Source organism: Bombus pascuorum, chromosome 3 (genome assembly GCF_905332965.1).
Source record: "Bombus pascuorum chromosome 3, iyBomPasc1.1, whole genome shotgun sequence".
Classification (NCBI taxonomy): Eukaryota; Metazoa; Arthropoda; class Insecta; order Hymenoptera; family Apidae; genus Bombus; species Bombus pascuorum.
This window is the reverse complement of record NC_083490.1, coordinates 3,365,666-3,393,575: the sequence shown is the minus strand read 5'-3', so window position 1 is coordinate 3,393,575 and position 27,910 is coordinate 3,365,666. Positions and strand designations below refer to the sequence as shown.

The following is a 27,910-nucleotide window of genomic DNA, read 5'->3' as shown; positions in this document are numbered from 1 at the left end:
TATGATACGTAGCCTGTGAATTTTATTTAAACGAATCTGTTTTAATTACGCGCGGTATCACGTTGTATATTTTGTACAATAGTGGGTTGTAACGTAAATTCATACTGTTTTCTTATTTATGAAAAAAAAAGAAAACAGGACGAATATACGTTAGAACTTAATATAATATTACTTTTTATACTTTTTTCCTTTGTAGTCTGAGAGACACTTAGATTGCCCAGCAGCAGTTGAAACAGGCTTATTATTAATATTTTGTAATTTATGGTATGACAGAAACTACCGCAGTCGATCTATGCAACCCATCACCCTGCGGTTCGAACAGCCATTGTCGTCCTTCCAACGGTCAAGCTGTCTGCAGCTGCGTTACTGGATTCAAAGGATCGCCACCATTCTGTAGAGCGGAGTGTATTGTTAGCACAGATTGTCCTCGAAACAGAGCTTGCAGTAACCAAAAATGCATCGACCCTTGTCTCGGTGCTTGTGGATTGTCTGCTCAGTGTTCCGTGATCAATCATAATCCTGTGTGTAGCTGCTTCGAGCAGTATACCGGAGATCCATTTGTTCAGTGTGTCCCACAAAGTAAGGCTCGTTTATCACTCCAAAGATTTCTTGTCAAAAATATATCTCTGTTCCGCCTTTTTCTTGAAAATTTGGAATTTTGCAAATTTGAAATCTGAAAAATATTTATCAATTTAATTATTTTACTTCCGGATCCATCTTACTACTTACTACTACGAGATTACACGACTTACTAGATATTTTTGTACCGAAGGATGGTCCTGCTAAGATTGGTATTTTCTTTTAGTAAAAGAGCCAGATACCCCAATAAATCCTTGTCAGCCATCGCCTTGCGGTCCAAACGCTCGATGCCAAGTCACCAACAACGCACCCTCGTGTTCTTGTCTTCCTGAATTCGTAGGAGTCCCACCATATTGCAAGCCCGAATGTCTGAGTAATACAGAATGTTCAGCGCAGCAGGCTTGCATCAATCAGAAATGCGCGGATCCTTGCCCTGGCTCCTGTGGCAGGAACACAGAATGCAGGACGATTAGTCACACCCCTATGTGCACTTGTGCAAGCAATTTCACTGGAAATCCGTTCGTACAATGTACACCCCAACCAAGTAAGATCTTCTCTTCCTTAATCATCCATTTTTAAGTACATTTAAAAAGAATTAATGTCACGTCTTCTTTATTCCACCTATAGTCGAAGATAGACCACAAAAACTCAACCCCTGTCAACCATCTCCCTGTGGCCCGAACGCCATTTGTCGCGAATCGTACGGTACAGCTCGGTGCACCTGCTTACCAGACTTCTATGGAAACCCATACGAAAATTGTAGGCCAGAGTGTATTATCAATGCCGACTGTCCATCTAACCGCGCCTGTATAAGGAACAAGTGTCAAGACCCCTGTCCAGGAACCTGTGGCTTTAACGCCGATTGTCAAGTGGTGAATCACATTCCAATTTGCAGTTGTAGCTCAGGTTACACTGGTGATCCATTTACAGCTTGCAGCATACTTAAACAACCCCGTGAGTTTTTCCAACCGTAGATTTTAAAAAATATTCTCCATTTATATAAAATATAATTTGATAATGATATCGTAATACGACAATATCAATAGCTGTGACGAGTCTGACGAATCCCTGCGAACCTTCACCCTGTGGACCAAACAGTAAGTGCGCCGATGTGAATGGCCAAGCCACTTGTTCTTGCCTTCCCGATTTCAAAGGCACACCACCAGGATGTAGACCCGAGTGTGTTGTTAGTACAGAATGTGCTAGCAACAGAGCTTGCGTGAATCAGAAATGCGTTGACCCTTGCCCTGGAGTTTGTGGGATAAGCGCGAGATGCGAGGTTTTCCATCACAGTCCCATTTGTAGCTGCGATCCTCGTCAGACGGGAGATCCATTTGTAAAGTGTTTCGATGTGACCAGTAAGTGGCTGAGAATAATGCTGCGAGATTATATTCGTTAAATTATGACCGAATTCTTGAATTTACGCTCCGTGTTTTAGCACCAAGTCCGCCTGTACCTGTAAACCCATGCGTTCCATCGCCCTGCGGCCCATTCTCTCAATGTCAAGACATAGGAGGCATTCCATCCTGCTCCTGTTTACCCAATTACGTTGGTTCAGCCCCCAACTGTCGACCAGAATGTTCGATTAATTCAGACTGTACCAGTGACAAGGCTTGCATCAGAGAAAAGTGTAGAGACCCGTGTCCAGGATCCTGTGGAACGAACGCATATTGCAATGTGATCAATCATACACCTGTTTGCACTTGTCCTACAGATTACACGGGAGATCCCTTCACCAGTTGCCGCCTAACGCCCACATGTAAGAATTATTATTGATTATTCCATGTACAGTGGCTCACAAAAGTATCTGTCCACTATGAGTGTTCGAATATTTTCACGAGTAATGTTGTATTTAGTAAGATGAAAGTAGCTGCAGATTTTCGTGCGATGAATAATTAATTGGTTTTATTGCAACAAATATAGTTGTACCCCCAGTCTCATCAGACCCGTGCAATCCATCGCCTTGCGGTCCGAACGCGCTATGTCGAAATGGTGTGTGCAGCTGCATAAGCGAATATCGTGGTGATCCGTATCAAGGTTGTCGACCAGAGTGCGTGCAGAATTCCGATTGCACGTTTGATAGAGCTTGCTCCAACAATAAGTGCGTGGACCCTTGCACTGGAATCTGTGGACAGAACGCTGAGTGCGTTGTGGTTAACCATATTCCCACTTGTAGTTGTGTTGAAAATCACGAAGGAGATCCATTTACCCTCTGCAGACCTATTCGAAGTGAGTGCAAAATTAATTAGTTCTAAAGAAAAGTTTGAAGAATCTTATTAGCTCTTGAATAGTTTTGATTAATTGGAGAGAAAAATTAAAAAATATCCCATTGAAGAAACTACGAAAATCCCAGTAACTGTTAGTTAATTTTAATAAATCCTGGAAAGAGTGAGAAATGCCATGAACCATTGATTAATAAATGATTTTACGTGTCACATTACGATAGAACGCGTGAAACCTTGCGAACCTTCGCCCTGTGGACCCAACAGCGTTTGCCGCGAGTTTGGCGAGCAAGCTTCTTGTTCCTGTCTCCCTGGATATTTTGGAACTCCACCCAGCTGTAGACCCGAATGTTTGGTGAACTCTGACTGCGAACAGAGCAGAGCTTGCGTGAACGAACGCTGTCAGAACCCGTGTGAAAACGTGTGCGGTCAAGGAGCGTTGTGTAACGTACGAAACCATAATCCCATTTGCAGTTGCCCCGCACAGTATTCCGGTGACCCATTCGTCAGCTGTTTCCCCATGAGTAAGTAACCCATCAATGTGTATTTGGATCGGTGCTGTCTTTAAAATCTTCTACAGAAACACTATTACTTCCAATTATCTGTTGTTTAATTATTTCCCTTTAAAAGCTACTATTTCCAATGATCGATGATTCAGTTATTCCTCTTCGCACTCTACTGTCACCAATTACTACTGTTACCAAGTATCGATCTTATTATAAAGTTTTTTCTAAAACAAAACCAGTCAATTTCTAAAATAAAGAATAAATCCTAAGATTGCATACAACAATAAATCCCATACAGCACCGATTTCTATATGAAAAGTTTCCACCTATAAGATCCATCAAAGCCATTGTTAACCGAGGACAAATTTTTATCAACGAACAGAACCGCAGTACGAAGAACCCCGCCAGGACCCATGCAAACCCTCGCCGTGTGGACCAAACTCCCAATGCACAGTATCACCAGACAATAAAGCCTCCTGCGCCTGTATGCCTGAATTTGTAGGCTCTCCTCCCAATTGTAGGCCAGAATGTCTCGTGAACAGCGAGTGTCCCAGCAATCAAGCTTGCGTTAGACAGAAGTGTACCGATCCTTGTACAGGACTCTGCGGCACTGACGCTCTCTGCCAAGTTACCCTGCATTACATCCGTTGCGTGTGTCCCGAGGGATACACCGGAAACCCGTTCGCTATTTGTTCCGTAGCCAGCAGTAAGCAATAATCCCGTGAATAAAAAATAATCGAATCGAGCAACTTTATCGAGCGATCAAGAATGAGAGACGAAATCTCGCGACTTTTCATTTAAGATATCTTAAATTATGTTCCTTTGACGAATACTTATTACTGTATTATTCATCGTCTTTAATGATTTTATTGGATTTTACTTAGTTTGTATATAGTGTATATAGAGATTGTACGATATAGAAAGAATTGCATGTTGACTATACACAGGTATTATTAGTCCTGTATCAAGATCTCGAAGCTTTGTTCATACACGTTCTTCATTCTCTCTTATTCTTTCCACGATCTTTGTTTAAATCATTTGCCATTTCTATCCGCGTTCTTGTACAGTTCTATGTTCTTGTAAAATAACTCTCTTTCACGATCACGCAAATTCTTTCTCGTAAAGTACTAACTGACGTATTACTTTAAATGGTTTATTAATTTCTTTGTGTCCAAATTTTATTGCAGCACCTGTTGAACCACCAACACCTTCGAGACCGTGCAGTCCTTCACCGTGTGGAACTAACGCATATTGTCGCGAGAGACACAATACTGCGTATTGCGAGTGTCTGCCAGATTTCAGGGGAAATCCGTATGAAGGCTGTCAACCAGAGTGTTTGGTGAACACTGACTGTCCGAAATCCCAAGCTTGTATTCGAACCAAGTGTCAAGATCCTTGTCCTGGTACTTGTGGCGTTGGAGCCATTTGTACTGTGTCCAATCATATTCCGATTTGTTCCTGTCCTTTACCTACTATCGGAGACGCGTTCACCATCTGCCATGCTGTTCCTCAAGGTATTTTATTCTTACACGCATATTCTACTTTTTTTTTTTTGAGCTTAACAATTCTTTAGCAGCGATTATTATTTAGGATGTATTAATAATTCGTTGATAGCATGGATAGTGTAAAGTTGCGAAAATACAATACTATTGAACAATTAAACTAATAAAGCAGCTTGGACTTTGTTGAGACGTGACAGATAGTAGAATAACGTAGATCGTCCGAATCGTTGTGAATACATAAAATTATTTTGCTTACAGTACCAAAGGAAAGAGATCCTTGCTCACCATCCCCATGTGGACCTAACACCATCTGCCAAAAGATCGGCGACTCGGCAGTCTGCAAGTGTTTGCCCGGTCTTCAAGGAGTTCCTTCGAGTGTCACAGGCTGTCATCCAGAGTGTGTGATCAGCTCTGATTGTCCAGGAGACAAAGCTTGCATCGGCAACAAATGCATAAATCCTTGCACGCAAAACGTGTGTGGTATCAAGGCTACGTGTCAAGCTATCAATCACAGTCCCCTCTGCAGTTGTACATCTCCGTTGATCGGCAATCCATTCGAAGAATGTTACACCAAAATTGGTAATTTCGAGATTCTCAAAACGTCTTGTTCTATTTTAATTGCTCGTCAATTTTTATTGATTTAATAGTAATAGGAAAGAATAATAGAGATAACGTAACAATAAAACGAGTTAATTGTTTACGAAAATAATTTTCGAATTGATTGAATGATGATTGATTTATTTGTTTCAGAAACCGATCCTTGTAATCCATCTCCGTGTAGCTATAACGGTGAATGTCAAGTCAGAAACGGCGTTGCAGTATGCAGTTATCCGGAATGTGTCATTAATTCCGACTGTCCACGAGACAGGGCTTGTTTCGCCCAGAAATGCAGAGACCCTTGCATCGGTGCTTGTGGCATTAATTCACTGTGTCAGACAGTCAACCATAAACCTGTCTGCTCCTGTCCGTCTGGATTCACTGGCAACGCTCGCATACAGTGCACCGTTCTAACAATCGAAGGTAATTTTTTGAAATATTATCAACAGATTACAAAAGGATCTTAAGATTCTTAGTGAAAAGAAAAAGGAGGAAATTATAACATTTATCTTCAATATACTTTCGCAGAACCAACTGCAGAGTGCACTCAGAACTCCGAATGTCCGAACGACAAGACTTGTTACAATCAAAAATGCGTCGATCCTTGCACACTGGATTCCTGTGGCTTCAACAGTCGTTGTCACGTACAAATGCATCGAGCAGTCTGTGTCTGCAACGAAGGCTTCACTGGCAATCCTCAACAATACTGCGGCGAAAGTACGTTCTCTAAATATTTTTTCACGCGAGTCGATTTTCTCTCTATATTGTTATACGTTATACCATCACTAGTACTATACATCCATTAAGAAAACATAATATAGAATAGTACGAAATAATATTTCCAGTATAATATACCTGTTATATTTTTGCAGTTGGTTGTCGCGGTGACAGCGATTGTCCATTGACTCAATCTTGCATCAACAACGAGTGCATAGATGCCTGCTCCGTGACACAGTGCGGTGTGAATGCATTCTGCAGATCCGATGGATACCATAGGCCAAGATGCTACTGTTCTGACGGATACTTAGGAAATCCGTACCAAATATGCGAGAGACCAGAGTGCGTTAATGACAACGACTGCCCATCCTCTTTAGCCTGTCGCGATTCAAAATGCGTAAATCCTTGTGATTGTCCACCATCAGCGCAATGTTTCGTGATTAATCATCGTCCTATTTGTCGATGCCCTCCTGGTTACGTGGGAAATCCATATACCTCGTGTCTAATGGGTAATTAGAATGTCTCTATTCCTACTTTTCTTAACTCTTTTATCGCCGTGTTTAATTCTATTCGGAATGGATCGATAAACGAAAAATTTGTCGGTTTGCTTTAGAACCAATCGAACCACAGCCACAGTGTCAAGTAGATGGAGACTGTCCCAGCAAACTGGGTTGTTTCAATGGCGTTTGTAAAGATCCGTGTGTCGAAACCAAACCTTGCATCGCTGGGGCGAAGTGTACCGTCGTAGACACTTTACCAATGAGAACTATGGTTTGCGAATGCTTGCAAAACTTTGCTGGAGACGCGACCGTCGCTTGTATTCCTGGTAAGTGTCAAATAATTCTTCGATCGCGTAATAAAATGACGAAGAATTCAGAATGAACGATTTAGAGAATAATCGCTCTTCGTCAAAAAAAAAAAAGGTAGTATTTTGGATATTTCGTAAAAAATAACACGGCTTGAATTTGATTTATGATTACTATCTGTGAAGCAGTTGCGTATTAACGTGTAATTAATCTAATTTTGTTCTTTTTCTCCAGTGGACAAGAAGATCGAAGCCATTTGTAAATCCGACGCCCAATGCTCCTCCAACATGGCCTGTCTGAATGAAAGATGTATCAATCCGTGTATTATCAATCCATGTGCTTCAAATGCAGAGTGCTCTGTCCAAAATCATTATCGACAGTGTCATTGCTCGCGTGGCACCGCAGGCGATCCATTTGTAAATTGTTATAGAGGTAATTAGTTGAAATTAACATGAAATAGAAGATAAACAGTGAGTATTGGCTTTTAAGGAGGACTGACTTAAACAAACCTTTTAATTTTATTTTAGACACTGACTCGTTCCCGGAGTGTACAACGAACGCAGATTGCGCGACCAACGAGGCTTGCATTAGCCAGCTATGTCAGAGTCCATGTGTCAGCACGCAATGTGGTTTGAACGCGGAATGTATCACTGTCAATCATCATCCGACCTGTCACTGCCAGCAGAACTACGCGGGAGATCCTCAAGTGCAATGTTTCAAACGTAAGATAGATTGATTTGACGTCAAATTTATTTTTGTTAGTTTTGCGTCCCCCTACCTCGAATTCTCTTATATATTTCACCGTGAGACATCTGTTTCAAATTTTCCAGTACATCTTCAAAAGCAAAAACGTGCTGGTCCAATTTACATCACGCCTTATACTTCAAAGTTTTGAGCTTTGCAATTCTACGCTCCAACATTTTTTAAACTATATCTTTGAACCAACTTTAGAAGATAATAGAAAAATTTTCTTTCTTTCTAGCCGAGTGCAAGTCAGATAGCGATTGTCCTTACGACAAGACCTGTCTGCGCGACACTTGTGTTACTCCTTGCCTGGTCGGAGATATCGCGTGCGGTCGTGGCGCAGAATGTATCGCCGTCTCTCACAGGGCGCAATGCGTCTGTCCACGAGGTACCCAAGGCGACCCAAGAATCGCCTGTATTTCCACAGTGTGCCATTACAACGAGGATTGCGCAGATCACGAAGCCTGCGACAGGCTGAACAGAGTCTGTCGACCAGTTTGCGAGGACGATACTTGTGCGGATACTGCGAAATGCGTCGCGAGAGATCATCAGCCTAAGTGCACTTGTCCTTTGGGAACTACTGGAAATCCATATGTTGAGTGCAGTGGTAAATTGAGTTTCCTTTCACGTTGTTAACATTGTTTTAATTAAACGTTGACCTTGGTGTAGTTAACGTACAGCATACTATAGAGCATCTTTGGTGAAGAATCGAAACTAAAAATAATTCTGTTGTTCTCCAAGGTGTGCCAATTGAAGCAGAGTGCAAAGAAGACAGCGAATGTCCAGCATATTTCGCATGCATCAACTCAAAATGCCAAGATCCTTGCTTATCCTCTAACATGTGCTCTGGTGAACAAGAATGCAAAGTACTGAACACGGTGCCTCTTCGTACGATGATCTGCACTTGCCCTGCAAACACTATCACCGACGTAAATGGACTATGCAAGAAAATCGGTAAACATTACTTCAAACAATCATATTATATTCTTCGGTCAATAATCTTATACTATTAGTAGTTTTACACGTATCGTTTGAAAGTACATCATTTTGTTACAATATGAATTTTTTTTTCAACATTAGGAGTCCTGCAGTGCTACCAAGATCAGGACTGCAACGATTCTGACAAGTGTGTGGGTGGAACTTGCATCGAGGCTTGTCTGACCACTCAGTGTGGAGTGAATGCCCAATGTGTGGCAACTGGAATCTGTCATTGCGCGCCTGGATTTACTGGCAACCCCTACATCGAGTGCGGTAGACGTAAGTTTTGAATATTTTTATAATATCAAATATGGTAGCTAAATAATAAATAAATATAATAATTCATAGTTCAAAATTATATTATACATTCGTATGCTGAAAATTGTTGATTTTTCCATTCTAGTTCCAATACCACAGCCACCAGTTCGTCCAGAATGCTACTCTAACAGCGAGTGCTCCGACGACAAACGGTGCATAAATTCTCTCTGCGTGAATCCTTGTGTTGTCGAGGACCCATGCGGCAGAAATGCACTATGTCACGCGAACAATCACAATCCAGTCTGTAGATGTCCTGCCAACTACATTGGCGATCCAAGAAACAACTGCGTTCCACGTAAGTGTTTCGAACTTGAGAAAATTGATATGCCTATACGAGTAACAAAATCGATATATCACCCTGTTCGCAAATGATTTACGATGTATATTTATTTATTTTACAGCGGAAATTGTAACTGAATGTACTTCGAACAGCGATTGCGCGGGTAACGCTGCCTGTATAAACAACTTGTGCATCAATCCTTGTAATTGTGGTCCGAACGCCAAATGCAACGTCGTAGATCATTATCCATCCTGTGTCTGTCCGCCTGGTTATTCTGGAAATCCTCAACTAGGTTGCTTCAAATGTAAGTTAACAAAATTCTGAAAAAATAATTCGATCTAATTAAGCTTCTCAACTTCACAAAATTCCATAAAATTTATAGGAAAATAATCCAATTAACTGAGATTCGCAACTTTACAAAATCTTTTCTTTCTTCAGTGGACTGTGAATCGGACAGTGAATGCAACAGCGCAGCAACGTGCTACAATGGCCAATGCGTGAATCCTTGCATCCTGGAGAACAAGTGTGCGATAAACGCAGAATGTTACGGCCAAAACCATCGAGCCATTTGTCGTTGCGGTCCAGGTTATCTAGGCAATCCGGAAGTGCATTGTGAAAGAGTGGAGTGCAGCGCTGATCACGATTGTCCTCGAAATTTAGCCTGCGACAGCGGACGCTGCGTTAATCCTTGTCTAGAAGATTCACCGTGTGCTCAAAACGCAATCTGCTACGTACAGGACCACGTGGCCACCTGCCGTTGCCCAGAGAATATTCCTGTTGGAAATCCATATTCCTACTGTACACATCATCCCACGACAACATTCGACGAACCAGAATGTAGAATCGATATTGACTGCGCTGACAAATTGGTGTGCATTAAAAATAAGTGTATAGACCCCTGTCCAGTGATCAAACCATGTCTGCAGAATGCACGTTGCAACGTTTTGGACACTGTGCCCGTGAGGACCATGACGTGCACGTGTCCCGAAGGTTGGACCACTGACGTTGACGGCGTTTGTAGACCAAGTAAGTAACTCCAAGGTTACAATCACAAACTTTCTTGGTTTAACTTTGCATTTTTCTACAAATGTTTTATTTTCCAGTCCAAATAGGAATAATCGGCACTTGCACGACGAACGACGAGTGCAGCGACACAGAGTCCTGCATCAACAGACAATGCAGGAACCCTTGCAACTGCGGTACCAACGCTGCGTGCACCGTGCGAAACCATAAACCGATCTGCTCTTGCGAAGAAGGCTACCAAGGCAACCCGGACATCGCTTGCTATTCCGTAGAGTGCACGCACGACAGCGAATGTGCTCTAGACAAGAGTTGCGTGAACAACAATTGCGTGAATCCTTGCCTAATCTCCGATAACTGTGCAGTAAACGCAGAATGCTTCCCCAACAATCATAAAGCCGACTGTCGATGCCGTAACGGTTATCATGGAAATCCTTTGGATCGATGCAGAGTAATCGGTTGCTACAGCAATGGCGACTGTCCTGGAGACCATTCCTGTATCAATATGCAGTGCATCAATCCTTGCGTTCATAGCAATCCTTGCTCGTCTAGAGCCGAATGCAGAGTCTTTAATCATCTACCGATTTGTCGTTGTCCACCTCATCACACAGGCAATCCTTACATCGCTTGTAAACCGGAAGAAAGACCAGAGTGTAAAGAAGACAGTGATTGTCCTAATTTGTTGGCCTGCTTTGATAATAAATGCCAGAATCCTTGCACTGTCGTGCAACCTTGCAGCGATCCATCAGAATGCAAAGTCCTTCCGACGTCGCCGGTTCGAACGATGGTCTGTGTGTGTCCTAGTGGATACGTGAGCAGCGGCAGCGGAACTTGTAGACCCACGAAACCGATTTTGGAGATTGAATGTACTAACGATAGCGACTGTCCTTCAGAAAAGTCCTGTGTTAACGCGGTGTGCAAGAATCCTTGTGCCTGCGGCCCCAATGCGAAGTGTAGCGTTTCAAATCACAAACCAATTTGCTCTTGTGTTCTGGGATACGATGGAAATCCTGACTTGGCTTGCACTAAAGGTAAGACTGTGCTTCTGTTATTGACCATTTTTCTCAGAGGCGAAAGATGTCGATTTTGGAAAGATTAAGCAGTAAAGACAGGAAGATGTTCTATATACGTATAGACTGCGGATGTTTATGTAAAATCACATTTTTATGAATGAAACCTAAATATTGGAACCTAAGTAGAAGTTTTATCTCAAAAATTTGATAAAAATTTAACTTTTTAAGACAAATTTGTCTGAAAATCAATGTAATTTAATTTTCAGTCGCCGGATGCCGCACAGATGGTGACTGCAGTGGATCACACGCGTGTGTCCAACACAACTGTGTTCCAGTCTGTTCTCCGTTAATCACCACCTGCGGAAAAGACGCTCAGTGCAATGGTATCAATCACAAAGCTATCTGCGAGTGTCCACCAGGATATGGAGGCAATCCTAGAGTTTCCTGTGTCCTTCTTGGTTGCAAGAGTAACTCTGATTGTCCCACGAACAAAGCTTGCATTAACGAGCGCTGCGAGAATCCTTGTGCGATAAATCCTTGCACCGGAAACATGGATTGCAACGTCTATAACCATGTGGTCGAGTGTGCTTGTCCTCCTGGTTACATCGGAGATACTAAAATGGGATGTACTAAACGTAAGAGTGTTTCGATTTTTATAATACTATGAGTATTACTTTTTTGTTATTTTTTCTTATCGTTGTTCCTTAATACTCAGTGACAGAGAAATGCAAGGCGGATAACGAATGCCCATCTCAGACCGCCTGCTTCAATGGCGAGTGCATCAATCCTTGTGTGAAGATCGAACCTTGTGGAATAAACGCGGATTGTAAAGTACTCGACACGTCTCCTGTAAGAACCATGATCTGTGAATGCATTCCTGGATATAGAGGAAACGCAGTCGTCCGCTGTGACAAAAGTAATTTCTTGCTTTATGTCAAACGACTTGTAGCGAAAAATGATCGAACAATTTCTAAAATAGTTTTCAAATGAATCTACTTTATCTTACAGCCAACGTATGTCCAGTGGAAAAGGGTCAAATTCTCGATGAGTATGGCAATTGTGTATGTCCACCTGGATCAGCTAAGGATGAAACGGAAGTTTGTATACCGTGTAGAAAACAATCTGGAATGATCATCAATGATGAAGGATACTGTGTGTGTGCTTTGGAGAACGGTATGATCATCGATGAATATGGTCGCTGTGTGTGTCCAATTCATCATGGATACAGACTGGACGCGAATGGATATTGCAAATTGGGTATGAAAAGAATGTTATATAATAAATAATATTTTAATAAATATTCCTGCTTGCATAAATTTTGTTTAATCGATGAAACGTGTTTGTAGTTGACATAATCGAGTGCAAACACGACGATGACTGTGCTGATAACAGATTCTGCGATAAAACCAGCCAAACATGTGAAGATCCTTGTTCAACTCAATTATGTGGTCTTTATGCACTCTGTAATGCAACTCGTCATCAAGCTATTTGCATATGCATCAATGGTTATATTGGAAATGCTTATACTCAATGCTGTAAGCAATTGTTCTTACGAGAAACTCCTATTGTTGTCATATTTGTTATTCAAATTATTAATAACATCTTCTCTTGTTAGATGACAAGAACCGATGGCGAACCGATTTCCCCAGACCAGAGATGGTTGTTAGCTGTTTGTCGGATGGAGTACAAGTCGAAATACATCTTCACGATCAGGAATTCGATGGTGTTCTATATGTCAAAGGTCACAGCAAAGATGAGCAATGCAGGAGGGTTGTCTCCATTCCAGCAGAAACTATGCACAAAACCGAGATATTCAAGGTGGCGTTTGGAAATTGCGGACTGATTCATGTAAACGTAAGTTATTCTTATGTCAATTTATTAATTGTATTACCAGTGCATATATTATTTTTATTATATTCTTTGTTTCAAAATATTATAGTACAAAATGATTATTTTCAGGGACAAGCAAGTTTCGTACTGGTCATACAAAAGCATCCGAAATTGATGACATACAAGACTCAAGCATACCATATCAAATGCATATACCAAACTGGAGAACAAAACGTCACCCTGGGTTTCAATGTTTCCATGTTAACTACAGCTGGCACCATTGCTAATACTGGTCCTCCGCCAGTCTGTCTGATGAAGATCGTTACTCAAAGCGGAAATGAAATAAACTCTGCTGAAATTGGAGATAATTTGATGTTGCAAGTCGAAGTTCAGCCTTCTAGTAAGTATATGGCTTTTAATTAAAGAAAAAAAAGTCGTGAACCTTATATTTCTTATAATTATATGATAATTTTATCATTTTAGCTATTTATGGTGGATTTGCCCGAAATTGTGTGGCTAAAACGATGGAAGACAATTTAGAGAACGAGTATATTGTAACAGATGAGAACGGTTGCGCGACGGATCCGACGATATTCGGAGAATGGGAGCAGGATCCTGAAACTCAGACATTAATGGCCAGCTTCAATGCTTTTAAATTCCCAAGCAGTGACAATATTCGATTCCAGTGCAATATCCGTGTGTGCTTTGGACGTTGTCAACCCGTGAGTATCCTTCTACTAGTACTTCGAAGTAAATAATTAGAATATTAAGGTTTTAATTAAGATATTAAATATTATTATGACTCTTTCAGGTCAATTGTCGAGGATACAACGCGTTCGGTCGTCGCCGTCGAGACGTGAGTTCCGAAACAAATGATACGTCTTTAAGCATCACGGACAGCTTTGAAGGACAACTTAGAGAAGAAATAACGATCCAGTCGAATTTGATATTCACTCTGGAGAGGAGAGAAGAGAGGTTTACAGCAGATCCAGCTGAGAGTAAGTCCATATACTTTTCCTTCTTCAGTTGACTTTTCACTTTGTCGCTTTAACGCTGAACGAGAATTAAAATATACTTTATTATTACAATACAATCCTTTTTTCCTGTTTCAGTCACCTCAGCTCAAAGAGTGGAAGACATTTGCGTTTCTACGGTCGGCTTTGTGATAGCACTAGTAATTACAGCACTCTTGGCACTAGTCGCTGTAGCTATTGCTGTTTCGTGCTGGCTAATGGCGTATCGTCGCCAGCCAAAGACTGCTGGACCACTGCCACATCCACCAGAGTTCCCAAATCCACTGTTCACTACTGAGTCCGTAGCTGAACCGTCTCCTGATTATCACCTATCATAAGTACTCTAGGATAATTATTTTTTTGTAACGTAATTTTATAATTCTCAATGGAATGCAGTACAGACCACATTACATTTTTTTTCTCGTTGGTCGGTCTTGTATTTCTTTCAACGACTCCTCCAGTGACTAGACTCTTCCGTTATCTTCCTCTCGGGGGTTTATACCGAGCATGTTGTACGTTCATTGTTACATACGAGTACCCTGAATCAAGTTATACATAAATATACATAGATAGTTAGATCAGAGCGCGTGCGAGAGAGAAACGTTTACTATTTATGGTGATGGTTAGCTTCCATTATCTACACAATAGAACTTTGTCTTCCGACGTATTCTCTTGTCTTCTGTACCTTTGCTCTTCTTTTCCTGTAGTCACTGGAGGATTTGTTAAGCATAATACAGCGAATTTAATTCCCGTGTAAAGTCGAACGAATTAGTCTAATATAGCTTTCTTACTTCGTGCGTAGGTAACTGTACATTTTATCTAATAAAATGCTAATGTAATATTTTTAAAATAATCTTGTTCATTATACCATATCCCTTAATACCTATTCAGTTCGGAAAATGGATGAAAACGAATATATCGAAACGTGTAAGTAACAAGTTGCTCAAAAATCGCCATACATTTTTATTCCAATTATATATTTCTACTAAGTATACATAATTTACAAAAAGTGTACGATACCTAATATATATATATATATGTACGTATGAGCTCAGTTCATACGTTTTTTAATAAATAGATGTAATATTAACGATCGTAATACTGTTAAATGATTCCAATCATTTTTAAACTCAATAATTTAATTATAATTAATATTCAATTTGAGAATAACAATTTGGTGTGAATATTTATAACAAGTGACTGAATTTTAAACGTTAGAAATTTATTAAAACATAGAGTATTTGAAATGAAAATATGAAAGAAAAACACACGTTATCTAATGTTTTAGTCTTGAAAATGCTTATAGTATCAGAACATTTGCGTTGTTAAGTAGTTCGGTGTGTTCACTTGTAGCGTGGTACTGAACTATATGTTTGAGAATCATTTTCAATATATTTATTTATAACTTTATTTGCGCATAAGATCGTCGTGTAGTTTAATTATCCTTTGATAACTGCAATTGGCCTTAATTTTATACATTTCCGGGAAATACCTGCAGCATGGCACGTATCTACAACATCTGTTACATTTTTGTAAGACTCTGGTGCTTCTTCCATAACTAATTTAGGCGAAGCGACTCTAATCGATATTCCTTGTCGTTCTAATTTTTCTAGTACATCTGTGTAGTCCAAGTTTCTGCGTGACTTGGCTCTAGATAAAGCTCGACCCTAAAGGCAATTTTGATTTAATTTAGGTATCATTGGATAATTTTATAAATAAAAAACGTTCAGAAATACTTACTGCTCCATGACACGTGGATCCAAATGTTTCTTTCATAGCTTGATCAGTTCCAGTAAGAACGTAACTACAAGTTCCCATAGTACCGCCAATTAAAACAGGTTGACCTGTTAATTGATAGTCTACAGGAATCAAAGGATGGTGAGGTGGAAATGCTCTTGTAGATCCCTGTGAACAATATAGTAATTATGTAAACATCCTTCAATATAGTTAGTAGCAATTTACTTTCATTTCATTTACCTTCCTATGTACTAGAAGGGTTTTCTGTTTTCCGTCGACCATATGTTCTTCTATTTTTGCAATATTATGGGAGACATCATATATAACATGCATGTCTAAATCATCGGGAGATTGTCGGAACTGTTTGGCAAATGCTTGTCGACTGAGGAATGTCATAGAGCTTCTATTGACCCACGCAAAATTGGCAGCTGCAGCCATAGCTTTTAGATAATCTTGACCTTCTTGAGATTTTATATGAGCGCAAGCTAACTGCCTATCGTTAGTTTCGATATTGTCTCGTTTCATGGCCTTTTCCATTTGTACAAGTGCATCTGTACTACATAAAAAATTTAATATACACTGCTTTCAGAAAATGGGTTTATTACGTATTTATTACCAGTTGCAACTTGGTGTCCAAATCCTCTGCTACCAGAATGAATCATCACACAAACCTGACCCTTTTCTTCGATACCCATTTTACATGCTGCCCATTTGTCGTAAATTTGATCTACTACTTGAATCTCTGCATAGTGGTTCCCTGCACCTAATGTTCCTAGCTGTAAAATAAATTGTTGTAGTAATCCAGAATTCTTAAATATTTATTTCTATAAATTCTCCTAATACCTTACCTGTGGAAGTCCACGTTTCTTAGCCCTCATTGATACCTTAGAAGAATCTGCATTAAGCATTCTACCATACTCTTCACAATGTTCTTTATCCTCTGCCCAGATATAACCTTCTCTGAGAGACCAATCCATTCCCATTTCTAAGGCTTCCTCTAAATCACGTGCATTCATAGGTATGATTCCTTTTGAACCAACACCGACAGGAATGTGATCAAACATGCTTTGGGCAAGTTGTTCCTAAAAACAACTACTGGTTTATTTTTTCCCTATGATATAATTTCATTAAAACATAACTGATAGAAAATAATACCTTTACAGGCAAAACATCCTCTTCGAACAAGTTAGTTCTTAATAGACGCACTCCACAATTTATGTCAAATCCGACTCCACCAGGTGATACTATAGATTTTGGGTCATTCATATCAAATGCTGCCATGTTACCAATTGCAAAACCATATCCAGAATGTACATCAGGCAATCCAACGGATCTCCAAACTATACCAGGAAGAGCAGCAACATTGGCAATCTGTTTCATACCTGGGAGAAATCCACCTACTGCTCCTGGTCTGCATGCATTTTTTAACTCATCAAACATTAACCGTTCTAACGTGTTATTTACATAAAAAACACCTTCAACCTATGAATAAAGAAATATTTAATACACATGAGAAGATAAGATATGGTTAACAAATTACCTTCATATTAGGTTGAAAACCCTTCTTTATCCTCCAGCATGTTTCAGTTATCTTTTCTAAGTATTTTAATTCTTCTTGGTACTGCCTGACTACCATTTTTTATTATAATAAATTACTTTTTAAAAATATATTAATTATCTCTAGTTTGGAGTACAGGTATATTTTAAAATGATATATGATTTCTTATAATTGTTTAGAGATAATATCTTCCAATTAATATTATAAAGAATTAACACTATAGAACTAGATACACTTTTTTTATATTTATTATCGATTATAAATACAAAATTTTTATTGACAGATTAATGCAACGATACAAGCAAGCAAAATCGTGTAACCGGGTAAAATGATTGCGCCATATAAATATAACGACTGTCAGTGTCGCAAACTTATACAGTTTCTAGAAAATTGTTATCCCTTCCCTTATTTAAAATTCATTTTCAACAGTACACATTTAATATATGAGCAACTAAATTCCTAATCTTCGTATTTTTATGCAATATAAACTTTCTGACATGATTTTGATGATCTAAAGGGAAATAACAATAAAGATATTGATTCAAATGGGAATATATAAAAACGAATTACTGTTAATAAGAAAGAAATATCTTATTCTTATTTTGAATTATACAACGTTCTTATACGATGTTATTATATAATATTAACGAGGAAATATTAATCGGAAATGTTGGTATCATATGTGATCTGAATACAGAGAACATCATACATAAGTACGTATGTGAAGTGTAAAAATGGCTGCTCGTTTAACCGTAGGTTTAAAAGAAGCAAAACCAATTTTGTCAGTAAGTCCTGTAGATGCTCGTAGAAGAGTAATAACATTATATAAAACATGGTACCGCCAAATTCCATTTATCTGTAAGTACTTTAATCATTGTATGTTTTTGAAAATCATGAAGATGTGTTGTTACCTAACCTATTTAGGTTAAATATTTATTTAAAATAGCATATTGATATATTATGTACTTCAAATTTGTTCTTTTTTTGTATAAAATAGAATGTATTAATTTTCGTCATAGCTTATTTGAACTTCACTAAAAATAATTTACAATCTGTTATTATTTCCATTACAAAATTGTCAGATTTATATATTTATATATGTATAACTAATTTACTTTACAGTGTCAAACTACGATCTTCCAGTGTCAAAAGAAGATTGTGTAAAAAAGTTACGGGAAGAATTTGAACGTCATGCCAACGTAAAGGATATAAGAGTGATCGATATCTTACTTATTAAAGTAAGTCTAATATGTATCTTGTTTATTTCATACATACTGCAACATATATATTAATAATTATATTATATTAGGGACAAATGGAACTTCAAGAAACTTGCTCTCAATGGAAACCAGCTGCAACATTAATGAATTATTGGAAATCAACTCATGAACCAAAGCCAAAGGACTTCATGTCCAAGTTCATTTCAGGTCACGATTAAAATGTTTAATTGTACAATATATTTATAAGTTATGTAGTGTAATTAAATGTATATAATTTTTAAGCTATATAAAAAGAATATATACGATATTTCATTTGAGAAGTAAATATGTTAGAAAGGAAAAAACGTATTTTTCTACTAAAAATTGGAGTTATACAACATTTCAAAAGATGAATCTTTAATCAGCTCTTACAGAAGATAATATTTCTTTTAATTTACATTTTATTTTTACATCTATATATTATTATTCACTTATATACATTTGACAAGATGATATATTACTAAGCACCTTAGGTACAATCTAGTTCACTTTTCACAGCCATACGTATAATTTGCTTTCCTTCAGTGAACAAGTATCGAAATTGTACATACATACATATATATACATACATACATATGTTTGAAACGAGTGTATTCGAACTTGCGTAAATGTACATTTTCAACTATGCACGTTCTTCTTTCTGTTTGGATTAGAATGGGAATCGTTTGTGCTACGTCGAGACAGACTCTTTTACATGATTTCTGTACTTGTGTATACTTTGGTTAGAATCATTTTTATAAAAGTCATTCTAGTTTTATTATATTCTCGGATTAAAAATTTTAACAGATAAATCTCGCACTATGTAAAAAAAAAAAAAAAAAACGTGTTTGCCGCCAATATAAAGCGTACTTTAATACAAGTCATAAAATATCTAGGTATTAAAAATATACACGGTCGGTAACTTTTATACCCACACATTCCACATATCTATACGCTAAAAAAATGGCAACAATACATCATGCTTATGACTCATAAATGTAAGAATGTTTTTGTGCACTCATACGTTTTATAGTAGAAGATTCCATGTTCGAATTCCCTTCATTCTTTCTCTCGACTACAAAATCAATTTTCTATCAAACTATACTTTCACGTTCCGACTGTATATCGTAACCTGTTATTACACCCCTTCTTAAGGAAACATCACTGTTGCGTAATCCATTGCTACTGAATAGATTTACCAACCAGCTTCTGATCGAATTTCTTGCGGAAGATTTTTTATCAGGCACACTGTCTGTACTAGGAACGGATACCACTTGATCGAGAGAATGCCAACGTTTAACAGGCATAATTTCTCCCATACAACCACTCTCATCTCCTAGTAATGGTGTCTCCGCTTCGTTCTTCGACTCGTCCGTACGGGGCACTATTATTACATTACCATTCGGATAGTTGTTATTCAACACTTTCTCAGAAATATTCGTCTTCGAATTAGTCCGTGTGCACTTTTCACAATTCTCTAGCGATCGAAAACTTTTCTTCGGTTCCTTCCAAGAGAAATTCGGCGATTCGAACCTCTTATTATAGAGCTCCAATGGGAAAGGGTCTAACGAACGTGATTCCCGTATTATCGTTTGGAACGGATAATCGCTCGTAGAAGACGACGAGGCAATCGTCGATAGAACTCTTGCATTTTTTCTAAATTTCGGCCTCGTGTCGATAAAGAAATTATCGAGTGCCATCTTAATGTTAGCCGCCCGATTTTCTTCTTCTTGCAACGCAACCTTATCTAGCGTCGTCTTCGATATGTTATCGGACAAGTACAGAGGAAATCGGTCCAATTTCCGAGAGTTAAGAGATTTAGGGACTGGACTGGATCCTCCGTACTGAGACAAGGAGTCATCCGGCGTTGGCCTTGGAACGCTGGACTGTCTGCGACTGCCAGCTCCTAGACCACCTAGCAACGAAGCCTGTCGAGAATTTAATTTCGGACTTCTTCTTGGTCTACAGAAGAGTGGTGGAAGATCACCGACGTCGACCTAATTAACATAAAAATCAAGATTATATGGCATTGATGTAACAATCTTGTTATATTGATTTTTATACAAACCTCTCGTTTTTGAATGGCCTTTTCAGTGGCTCCAGTGAGCCAATAAGTTTTTACTTCTCCCTTTCCTTTCATGTGAACCAACCCACGTTCTTCGATTACGTAGCCACCGATCTTATCCAAAGCATCTTTGCACTGCTCGCTTATGTGAATACGCAACGGTTCGCCGTTTGATTCCATACGTGAAGCTGTATTTACGGTATCTCCGAATAAGCAATATCTAGGCATCGTTAAACCAACAACACCAGCCACTACAGGACCTGTAATATTTGTTACGTATATTTATGTCATTTTTATTGCGTTTGATATTTTTTCCCAAGGCACGATACCTGTGTGAATTCCAATGCGTAATTTAAGAGTGTCTTGAGGCCTGTGAGCTATGGTGTGATGTTTCACAGCGTTAAGTAGTTCTAGGGACATCGATGCAATTTCTCCGGCATGTCTGTTTCCATTTTTTATTGGCAAACCAGAAACCTGACAGAAGCGATGTATCATAGAATTATATAGAATAAAAAAATGTATAGAATTTATAAAAAAAATTTACTTACCACCATATAGGCATCGCCGATCGTTTCCACCTTATATACATCATATCCTTTGATTATACGGTCAAACAAAGTGTACACGTCGTTCAAGAAGTTTACGACCTGAAAAACGAAAGAATTATAATAGTATAGTAGCCATACAAAGATATATATTTTGTTTCCTTAACGATTAGTTTAATTGAAAAAAAATACCTGGAAAGGCGTGCTTTCCGCTGACATTGCAGTGAATCCAACGATATCGCTGAAGTATATAGTAACCAAGTCAAAAGCTTCAGGTTCCACACCGATTCCATTTGTCAAGCGATTTGCAACGGGTCTGTAAGAAACAGACGTGGTATCATTAATATAGATAGCAAAGTCTTTTTTTTTCTTTTTAACGAAAGAATTTATATAGTTCAACCTACTCAGGCAACATTCGATGAAGTAAATCCTCTGTTTTTTGCTTTTCCTCGAAAAGAAGGCGTGTACGTTCATTGACTAGATCTTCGAGGTTGTTCGCATGCTTCTCCATCATGTCCATCATTTGGTCCATGATATTGCGATGCATTCCCGCTTTCATTTTCTTTAACCGTGTCCTTATCATTTTGAAGTCGGGCCTAAGTTCTGGACTTTCCGCCCAACAGTCGGTAATCGTACTAACTATATAATCAGTACAGTCTGCTTCAGACTCGGACAGTATCTCTATGTTAGGTCTAAACGGCGGTTCACCATCTTCTGGGAACCTTTTCACTCGGTCTATGATTTCTGTCAATTTGTTAACGTTCATATTTATATTTCTGCAGCTATACCTTTTGGCAAATGCCGATTAACGAATGACAATCGTCAACGCTTACGGAGTTTTAGCTACACACGGATATTTACCTTTGGGTTCTAGATTCACGCCACCGTACGGCCCCTTCCGTCCGATCAGCTCGAATAATATAATCGCGAACGCGTAAATATCCCCTTCCTTTGTACCTATGATCGAAGCATTGGGATTCCTTAATAGTTCAGGTGCCTTCCAGAATAAGTCTATGTAAGAGAAATATTTCAATTAGAAATCGAGTCAGAAAAATCATTCGAAGGACAGAAAATCATAGTGGTGTAGATCAGTCCGTTTCCTAAAAGATTCTCGAATCGTGACTTACACAACTATGATTTTCAGCCCGCTAATCGATTGACGATAGAACAATAAAGTATCGTTATATTTCTTTTGTTTCTTTTTTTTTCTTTTGCTTCTTTGCTTTTCGTACTTCGATAATACTGATGTTCACCAATGCTGTCGGATTCGGCGTAGTGCCGCATATTGTACAGGCCAAAATCGGAAACTTGGAGTATCCATCGCGAGGTCACCACGCAATTGGATGACTTCAGATTACCATGACAGACTAGCGGAGATGTCTCATGAATGTACAGCATACCCTGAAACGGAGCAAACAATATTTTCACAATAGTTTCGCAATCGGTATACATACCATTGATCTGCCGTATATAGACTTGCCTTAATGAGATCGTGAACTAATGACGAGACGAACATATTGTCTAACTTGATATCTTCGTTTTCGATAATATCCTGAAACACATACGCAATGCGATCATTCGTTGAAAACACCAGCAGACCAGATTACACGTGTATTAAGGTGACGTACATAAAGACTTCCTTTGGAGCAATATTCCGTAACTAACATTATCCTCGTTGGCTCGACGCACGCCCCGATAAAAGAGTTTAGGTTACCATGCCTCATCTCGCGAAGGGTACGCATCTCCTTCATCATCTCCCTGGATATGTCCTTCTTCTTTGAGAACTTCAACTCCTTCATCCTTACTACTAACCCGTGGTAACGTCCGGTTAACGCAAACACCTGGCCCCCGCATCTTGACTCGTAGGACATTGCACTAACTAAGCTTAACTGCAACGACAATTCAATAGAAGATAGCGCAAAAATTCGAGAAATCGTTAGATAAATAAATATGTATATTGACCGCTAATAGTTAATGATCGCGAGGTGTTATTGTCGCGCCAGCGGTCGTCGTTATAGCGTTCGATTTTTACCTGTAACGTTTACTTAAATAAAGATACGTACGTTCTTTGGCAGAATTTTTACGCGTTTAATTAAAATAAAATAAAATAAAAAGTTCAAAGTATATATGATATGCAAAGATATATAAAGTAAAGTAGCTACGAAAGTATATAGGGGTTAGAAAACGGTAAATGGTATCTTACCTTACTAGGGGAGGACATCACGTTGTCAAGAAAAGGGTATCCGTGTATCTCGCTCGGATCGATCTTCCACAGCAGCCCCTCGATTTCCCGTTCTATCTTCCATTTTCGATACAAGCTCATAGTGATCACCGTGGCGCAGAACAACGCAATAGCTAGGAATATAGCGATCACGATGCTTCGCAGGTGCGTGTCATCTTTGGGACAGTGTTCGTTGAGGAAACCGCATCCAGGTTCCGCTTCCGGCTTATTCTTACCCGGCCAGTCCATCGCTTCCGATGGCCTGTACACCTGGACACGATCGATACCCTTGATATTTTGATAATTTTAAACTTCTTTTAAGTTTTGCCGATTAGAACGATCGTAGGAGTAATTCGAGAACCGTGAATGGATATGAGCTGCACGAATGCTGTAAACAACTCACTCACTAGAGTTTCACCCTGTTGAAATTGGCCTACAGGCTTCATTTGGAAATCGCAGGAGAAGTTGTTGAAACGGAACGGATCCTTTTTCAGGGCCAGTACCGAGAAGTTTCCCTCCGAGTCGCCGAACTTATCGAACTTGATCGTCGCGCCGCTGACACCTGTTTTCGCAGAACACGATTATACATTTTTTTCGTAAATATCCAGGACCGAGAATGACCTTTTTAACATCTAATATCTCTGATCTATAATTCTCAAGTGTTTCTAACTGTCTTGAAATCGCGCAAGGAATCTACGTAACGATACATGTATCGATTGCACCCACTCGTTCTAATCAGATCTAGCCTTATCGAGAGATCGAGCCACTTCAAACTTGATCGTGTTTAGTAAATTGCAGTGCAAGTTATACGAATACTTACTCTGATACGTGTGATTTCTGATAATCGTCTCGATGATCTGAGTGCCATTGCTGGCGATCTCCTCGAGGGTGTGATCTGGTTGATCTCTCAGGAGCTGGTCCAGGGCTCTCGCGTACAGTTTCACCGAATCGTAAAGATACGCGGCGTGAATCGACACATACTGAAACCAGAAAATCACTCTATAGATTGATAGACGAATTTTAATTTTAGCCTCTCCTCGTATAATATAATACGACATCTACCGTGTCATAGTTGCGATTTAACATTTGTATTTGTATTGAAATTGTATTTCGTAGTGATACGTAATAATAATTAACGTTTCAATATCATGCATTACTAGTAATTCAAGTAATTACTAGTAAACCTAGATTCTGTATTCTTTACGCTTTTATTAGCTCTCATAGCATAATTATTAGACAAGGGTTTAACATTCGACGAAAAGCGTACGTTTGATATAAAGAAAGTTACCTTTTCGTATTTTCTCAGCAATTCAGGGATGACAAAGTTGAACGGTTCCTTGCTGCTATACTCTCGGACCTTTTTCGTGAACTCTTCGTAGTTCCGTGTGGGTGGCGTAGATACTACCACCATCAAGGATCGTGCCCTCTTGAGGAAGTCCTTCGGCTCCAGGCAATTCCGCAGATTGTCGAAGTGTTCCGGTTCTGCGAGAGACCGATCGCGTGTGAGGCGAAATGAGAAAGGTGCGGTGGTATTGTACCCTCTTTTGTACGAGGGAAACGGAAATATCTGATTTCGAGAGCGGAGCAACAACACGGGACCGACGACTCTAGAGCAACGTCCATTAAAATCGGATCACGTGCTGGAAACCGGGTCACGAGCGAGCCATGCCTGACCCATGACGTTCAGTTAATCTCGGATTAGATACGGAAATGATGAGATAACGAGGAACGCGGTACGTTTCGTCAAGGAACATCGGAGGATCGCCAAGGAGACCGAAGAATCGGGTCAATCGAATTTCACGAATCGTTTCGTTACCGGAATGGACCTGCTATGGGCCTTCTTGCGCGATTTTTATAAATCGAGGTGCTGACAAATTTTCACGCGTAACAGTAACAAGAACTTATTCTTACGTACAATTTATCATTACTAAACTAACTATCTAAGTCATTTTCTTGTACAAGTACTATTAACAGCTCAAGATGTAAAAATGAAATTCAAAGCAGTTGCAAAATTGTAAAACCGTGCAACGGACGCCTATAGCCTATAATCTGTAGCTTGTGGACTAGTTGGTCAATTATTGTGCAAGATGTTCGTGATTATTAGACTGCGGACGTTTATGCATCAGCGGGAAATTTAAAATATCAAGATACATAAATTATCCTTCAAATTTACTATTCGTTGTAATATTTAACGGATGAAAACAGATCTATTCTTGGATTCCATTTCTTTAAATAGGATGGTAAAAATATGAGATTACTTAAACATGCGCAGTCTGGTGATATTAATAGTGTGTACTTACTCCATAAGTACTTTTGCGCCTCGCGCGGTGAGTACGTCATCATGTCCACGTGTATCACCATGTATTCCCCGTTGTCTAGCAGCCGTTGATTCTGCATCGAGTTCATCATGTCTATCAGCGACATCGCCGTTCCCAGGAATATGTAAACTGTCGACAGATTTACGCCTTCCGTTAAACGCGCTCCCGCCTTCCGTGGAGCGTTCCATCAACGACGACCGACCGATTTTCAGAACGGAACTGACTTTCACGCTTCATTTTCCTACCGGCGGGAAACGGCTGCTCCGTTTGCCGCGCAATTATCGGTGAGATCATGGAATAAATAGATCTATATACCGTGCACCAGTTCTCACGAAGGAAACACACGAAAATACTCGCGAAAGGAAAGTATTCGCGCGATCGGAAAATTCTGTTGTTTCTGTTCTTTTTCTCCGAGAGAAAAGAAATCGACTGTTTCAACTAAAACTTCTATTAATTCGTAGAATTAATTGAAGTATCATCGTAACGACTTTGTCACGTTTCATCGACATCCGTCTATTTTTATTTTCATTATTCAAATATTCTTCCGCAATGCCTTTACGATTGATTCAACGATCGATTCTTAATATTAAACATTTTTTCTTCGTCAAGATTTTTTATACAGATACAACTATCGATCTACTTAACGAAGAATGTGAAAGTTGCCTGCACTGCAAATTTTTGATCGAATCTTCAACAGCAGTTAATTTTATCCGGTAAGCAAAATCTGACGACAGAATTTTCCAACCACCATATAGGTACAATCATCGCTGTTGCGCTATAACACGCGTCGTTTTTCGCTTTATAAGCGATCTAGCCCCAATGGCATCCAAAGAATTTTAAAGATTAAGCCTAGTATTACGTTCTATATATTAAGTATAATATCGAGTGTAGTTAAGTTTAGCGATAGGAAAGAAAAACTTCGTCTCTACCGTCTTCTAACGAACTCGCGCTACTGGACTTTACTCGAACGCGTTAAAGATCAATTTGTATTCTTTCGTTGACGGGGTCAATTCCAGTATCTGGAACACTAAAATCTCGCTCAAACTCGCGCGATTCAACGACCGATGAAGTTGTACTATGGAACCGTCTCTATTTCGAACCGAGGAAGTTACAATCGCGCTAAAACCGTTTCAAAAACGAAGGCCACGCGATTCGAAGACAAACAGAACCGGAAACGAGAAGCCGATAGAGAAGGCGGTTCTCGACGAACGCATCGTTTCGGTCGTCTCGATGACTTTCTGAGAAATATCGAACGTAAACGAAACTTTAACTGACTTCTGGTCATATTTTTGGTCTCCTGTATGAGTTGAAACCATACGCTGACTTGACAGCAAAGCAGCCTTTCCTCGCAACACGTGTGTCGATCTTCCACGGTCTTGTAATGATTGACGGTGAGATTATTCTTGATGGCCTGTTCCTCCAGCGACTTGGCCACCGTCGACCAAGCACTCTCCGTGATGATAGTGAATCTGTTCCAGCCATAATGGAGCAACAACGCGATCACCGACTTCGTCACCTGCGTGTCCGGTGGCTCGGTCCTCGCGAACGTGTTCACCTTCGACGCCTTGTGGTCCGAGCATTTCTGCAATCCACACGGTTTCCCGATCGTGTTTAGCGTCCGTTCAAGTGCATACGCTCTGGCAAGTGTTTGCGTTACGAGTTAATGCGAGCCAGTTGGGACAACGAATGTTGATGTTGGAGTTCGTATTGTTTTTACGTTTCTAGCAGGTTTTGGCCGAAATGTTGCATTCTGTGTTGGAGTTTATGTATGCAGAGAGGTGAAATGAAGTATAGAAAGGTAGTTAGTTGTCGTGTCGATTGTGGATAAATTTCGTTATTTTAGCGCGATACATAGTGGCTGCTATACGAGAGAAGTATTTGCACACCGTTGTATCTATTAGAGCATTTACGTGCTGATTAATTAGGTGCAAATATATTAAATTTCGTATCATCTATCGTTAGTGGTATGTACCGATAAAGTGAAATTTGATGCTATGAAACTGAAATATAGAACCTGACGAAGAGATACTTTTTCCTAGCTACTGTACATATAACGTATAAATACCTTGTTAAAACAATACAATCGCTTAAGCGCTTCATGAT

General features: G+C 39.4%; 4 protein-coding genes across 8 annotated transcripts in view; 2 read left to right on the top strand and 2 right to left on the bottom strand.

The window, feature by feature from the left end:
- Positions 1 to 14,978, top strand: part of LOC132905059 (uncharacterized) — a 114,933-nt gene extending 99,955 nt beyond the window's left edge. The window contains 32 exon segments of the mRNA XM_060955986.1: positions 274 to 579; positions 806 to 1,123; positions 1,207 to 1,533; positions 1,626 to 1,937; positions 2,018 to 2,338; positions 2,503 to 2,808; positions 3,026 to 3,325; positions 3,690 to 4,013; positions 4,495 to 4,821; positions 5,068 to 5,388; positions 5,560 to 5,829; positions 5,935 to 6,123; positions 6,279 to 6,632; positions 6,737 to 6,949; positions 7,164 to 7,361; positions 7,457 to 7,651; positions 7,912 to 8,280; positions 8,415 to 8,627; positions 8,754 to 8,930; positions 9,055 to 9,264; positions 9,371 to 9,553; positions 9,688 to 10,275; positions 10,353 to 11,300; positions 11,549 to 11,917; positions 11,998 to 12,198; positions 12,291 to 12,539; positions 12,629 to 12,817; positions 12,898 to 13,136; positions 13,242 to 13,512; positions 13,596 to 13,834; positions 13,924 to 14,110; positions 14,225 to 14,978. Coding sequence (XP_060811969.1) covers positions 274 to 579; positions 806 to 1,123; positions 1,207 to 1,533; positions 1,626 to 1,937; positions 2,018 to 2,338; positions 2,503 to 2,808; positions 3,026 to 3,325; positions 3,690 to 4,013; positions 4,495 to 4,821; positions 5,068 to 5,388; positions 5,560 to 5,829; positions 5,935 to 6,123; positions 6,279 to 6,632; positions 6,737 to 6,949; positions 7,164 to 7,361; positions 7,457 to 7,651; positions 7,912 to 8,280; positions 8,415 to 8,627; positions 8,754 to 8,930; positions 9,055 to 9,264; positions 9,371 to 9,553; positions 9,688 to 10,275; positions 10,353 to 11,300; positions 11,549 to 11,917; positions 11,998 to 12,198; positions 12,291 to 12,539; positions 12,629 to 12,817; positions 12,898 to 13,136; positions 13,242 to 13,512; positions 13,596 to 13,834; positions 13,924 to 14,110; positions 14,225 to 14,463 — 9,452 coding nt within the window. The 3' untranslated portion in view covers positions 14,464 to 14,978.
- An 86-nt stretch (positions 14,979 to 15,064) lies between these two features.
- On the bottom strand, positions 15,065 to 17,772 carry LOC132904788 (RNA-splicing ligase RtcB homolog). The gene is made up of 7 exons (XM_060955495.1): positions 17,403 to 17,772; positions 17,018 to 17,344; positions 16,711 to 16,944; positions 16,479 to 16,638; positions 16,103 to 16,413; positions 15,866 to 16,030; positions 15,065 to 15,792 (listed from the first exon to the last, which is right to left on the bottom strand). Exons 1-7 carry the CDS (start codon positions 17,496 to 17,498, stop codon positions 15,565 to 15,567), a joined length of 1,521 nt encoding a protein of 506 aa, XP_060811478.1. The 5' UTR covers positions 17,499 to 17,772; the 3' UTR covers positions 15,065 to 15,564.
- A 340-nt stretch (positions 17,773 to 18,112) lies between these two features.
- On the top strand, positions 18,113 to 18,952 carry LOC132904806 (NADH dehydrogenase [ubiquinone] 1 alpha subcomplex subunit 6). The gene is made up of 3 exons (XM_060955519.1): positions 18,113 to 18,278; positions 18,543 to 18,658; positions 18,730 to 18,952. The coding sequence occupies exons 1-3, from the start codon at positions 18,155 to 18,157 to the stop codon at positions 18,856 to 18,858; spliced, it is 369 nt and encodes a 122-aa protein (XP_060811502.1). The 5' UTR covers positions 18,113 to 18,154; the 3' UTR covers positions 18,859 to 18,952.
- Positions 18,953 to 19,003: 51 nt separating this feature from the next.
- The window catches only part of LOC132904778 (receptor-type guanylate cyclase Gyc76C-like), a 77,393-nt gene continuing 68,486 nt past the window's right edge, over positions 19,004 to 27,910 (bottom strand). For all 5 annotated transcript variants that reach the window (XM_060955476.1, XM_060955479.1, XM_060955475.1 and 2 more), the window contains 16 exons: positions 27,083 to 27,389; positions 25,790 to 25,936; positions 24,778 to 24,971; positions 24,310 to 24,469; positions 23,897 to 24,051; positions 23,472 to 23,759; positions 22,897 to 23,157; positions 22,749 to 22,820; positions 22,501 to 22,669; positions 22,130 to 22,279; positions 21,673 to 22,012; positions 21,461 to 21,584; positions 21,272 to 21,370; positions 21,053 to 21,197; positions 20,727 to 20,983; positions 19,004 to 20,655 (listed from right to left, as the gene is read on the bottom strand). In XM_060955476.1, the coding sequence (XP_060811459.1) occupies positions 19,753 to 20,655; positions 20,727 to 20,983; positions 21,053 to 21,197; positions 21,272 to 21,370; positions 21,461 to 21,584; positions 21,673 to 22,012; positions 22,130 to 22,279; positions 22,501 to 22,669; positions 22,749 to 22,820; positions 22,897 to 23,157; positions 23,472 to 23,759; positions 23,897 to 24,051; positions 24,310 to 24,469; positions 24,778 to 24,971; positions 25,790 to 25,936; positions 27,083 to 27,389 (3,771 nt within the window). In that variant the 3' untranslated portion in view covers positions 19,004 to 19,752. The remainder of the gene's footprint in view (positions 20,656 to 20,726; positions 20,984 to 21,052; positions 21,198 to 21,271; positions 21,371 to 21,460; positions 21,585 to 21,672; positions 22,013 to 22,129; positions 22,280 to 22,500; positions 22,670 to 22,748; positions 22,821 to 22,896; positions 23,158 to 23,471; positions 23,760 to 23,896; positions 24,052 to 24,309; positions 24,470 to 24,777; positions 24,972 to 25,789; positions 25,937 to 27,082; positions 27,390 to 27,910) is intronic.

Excerpts from the sequence above, each read along its gene's own strand:
- LOC132904806 (XM_060955519.1), top strand. The coding sequence starts at position 18,155 with ATGGCTGCTCGTTTAACCGTAGGTTTAAAAGAAGCAAAACCAATTTTG. Across the intron at positions 18,279-18,542 it reads CCGCCAAATTCCATTTATCT|TGTCAAACTACGATCTTCCA; the intron begins GTAAGTACTTTA and ends TTTACTTTACAG. Across the intron at positions 18,659-18,729 it reads TCGATATCTTACTTATTAAA|GGACAAATGGAACTTCAAGA; the intron begins GTAAGTCTAATA and ends ATATTATATTAG.
- LOC132904788 (XM_060955495.1), bottom strand. The coding sequence starts at position 17,498 with ATGGTAGTCAGGCAGTACCAAGAAGAATTAAAATACTTAGAAAAGATA. Across the intron at positions 17,345-17,402 it reads GTTTTCAACCTAATATGAAG|GTTGAAGGTGTTTTTTATGT; the intron begins GTAATTTGTTAA and ends CTTTATTCATAG. Across the intron at positions 16,031-16,102 it reads CCCTTCTAGTACATAGGAAG|GGATCTACAAGAGCATTTCC; the intron begins GTAAATGAAATG and ends TATTGTTCACAG.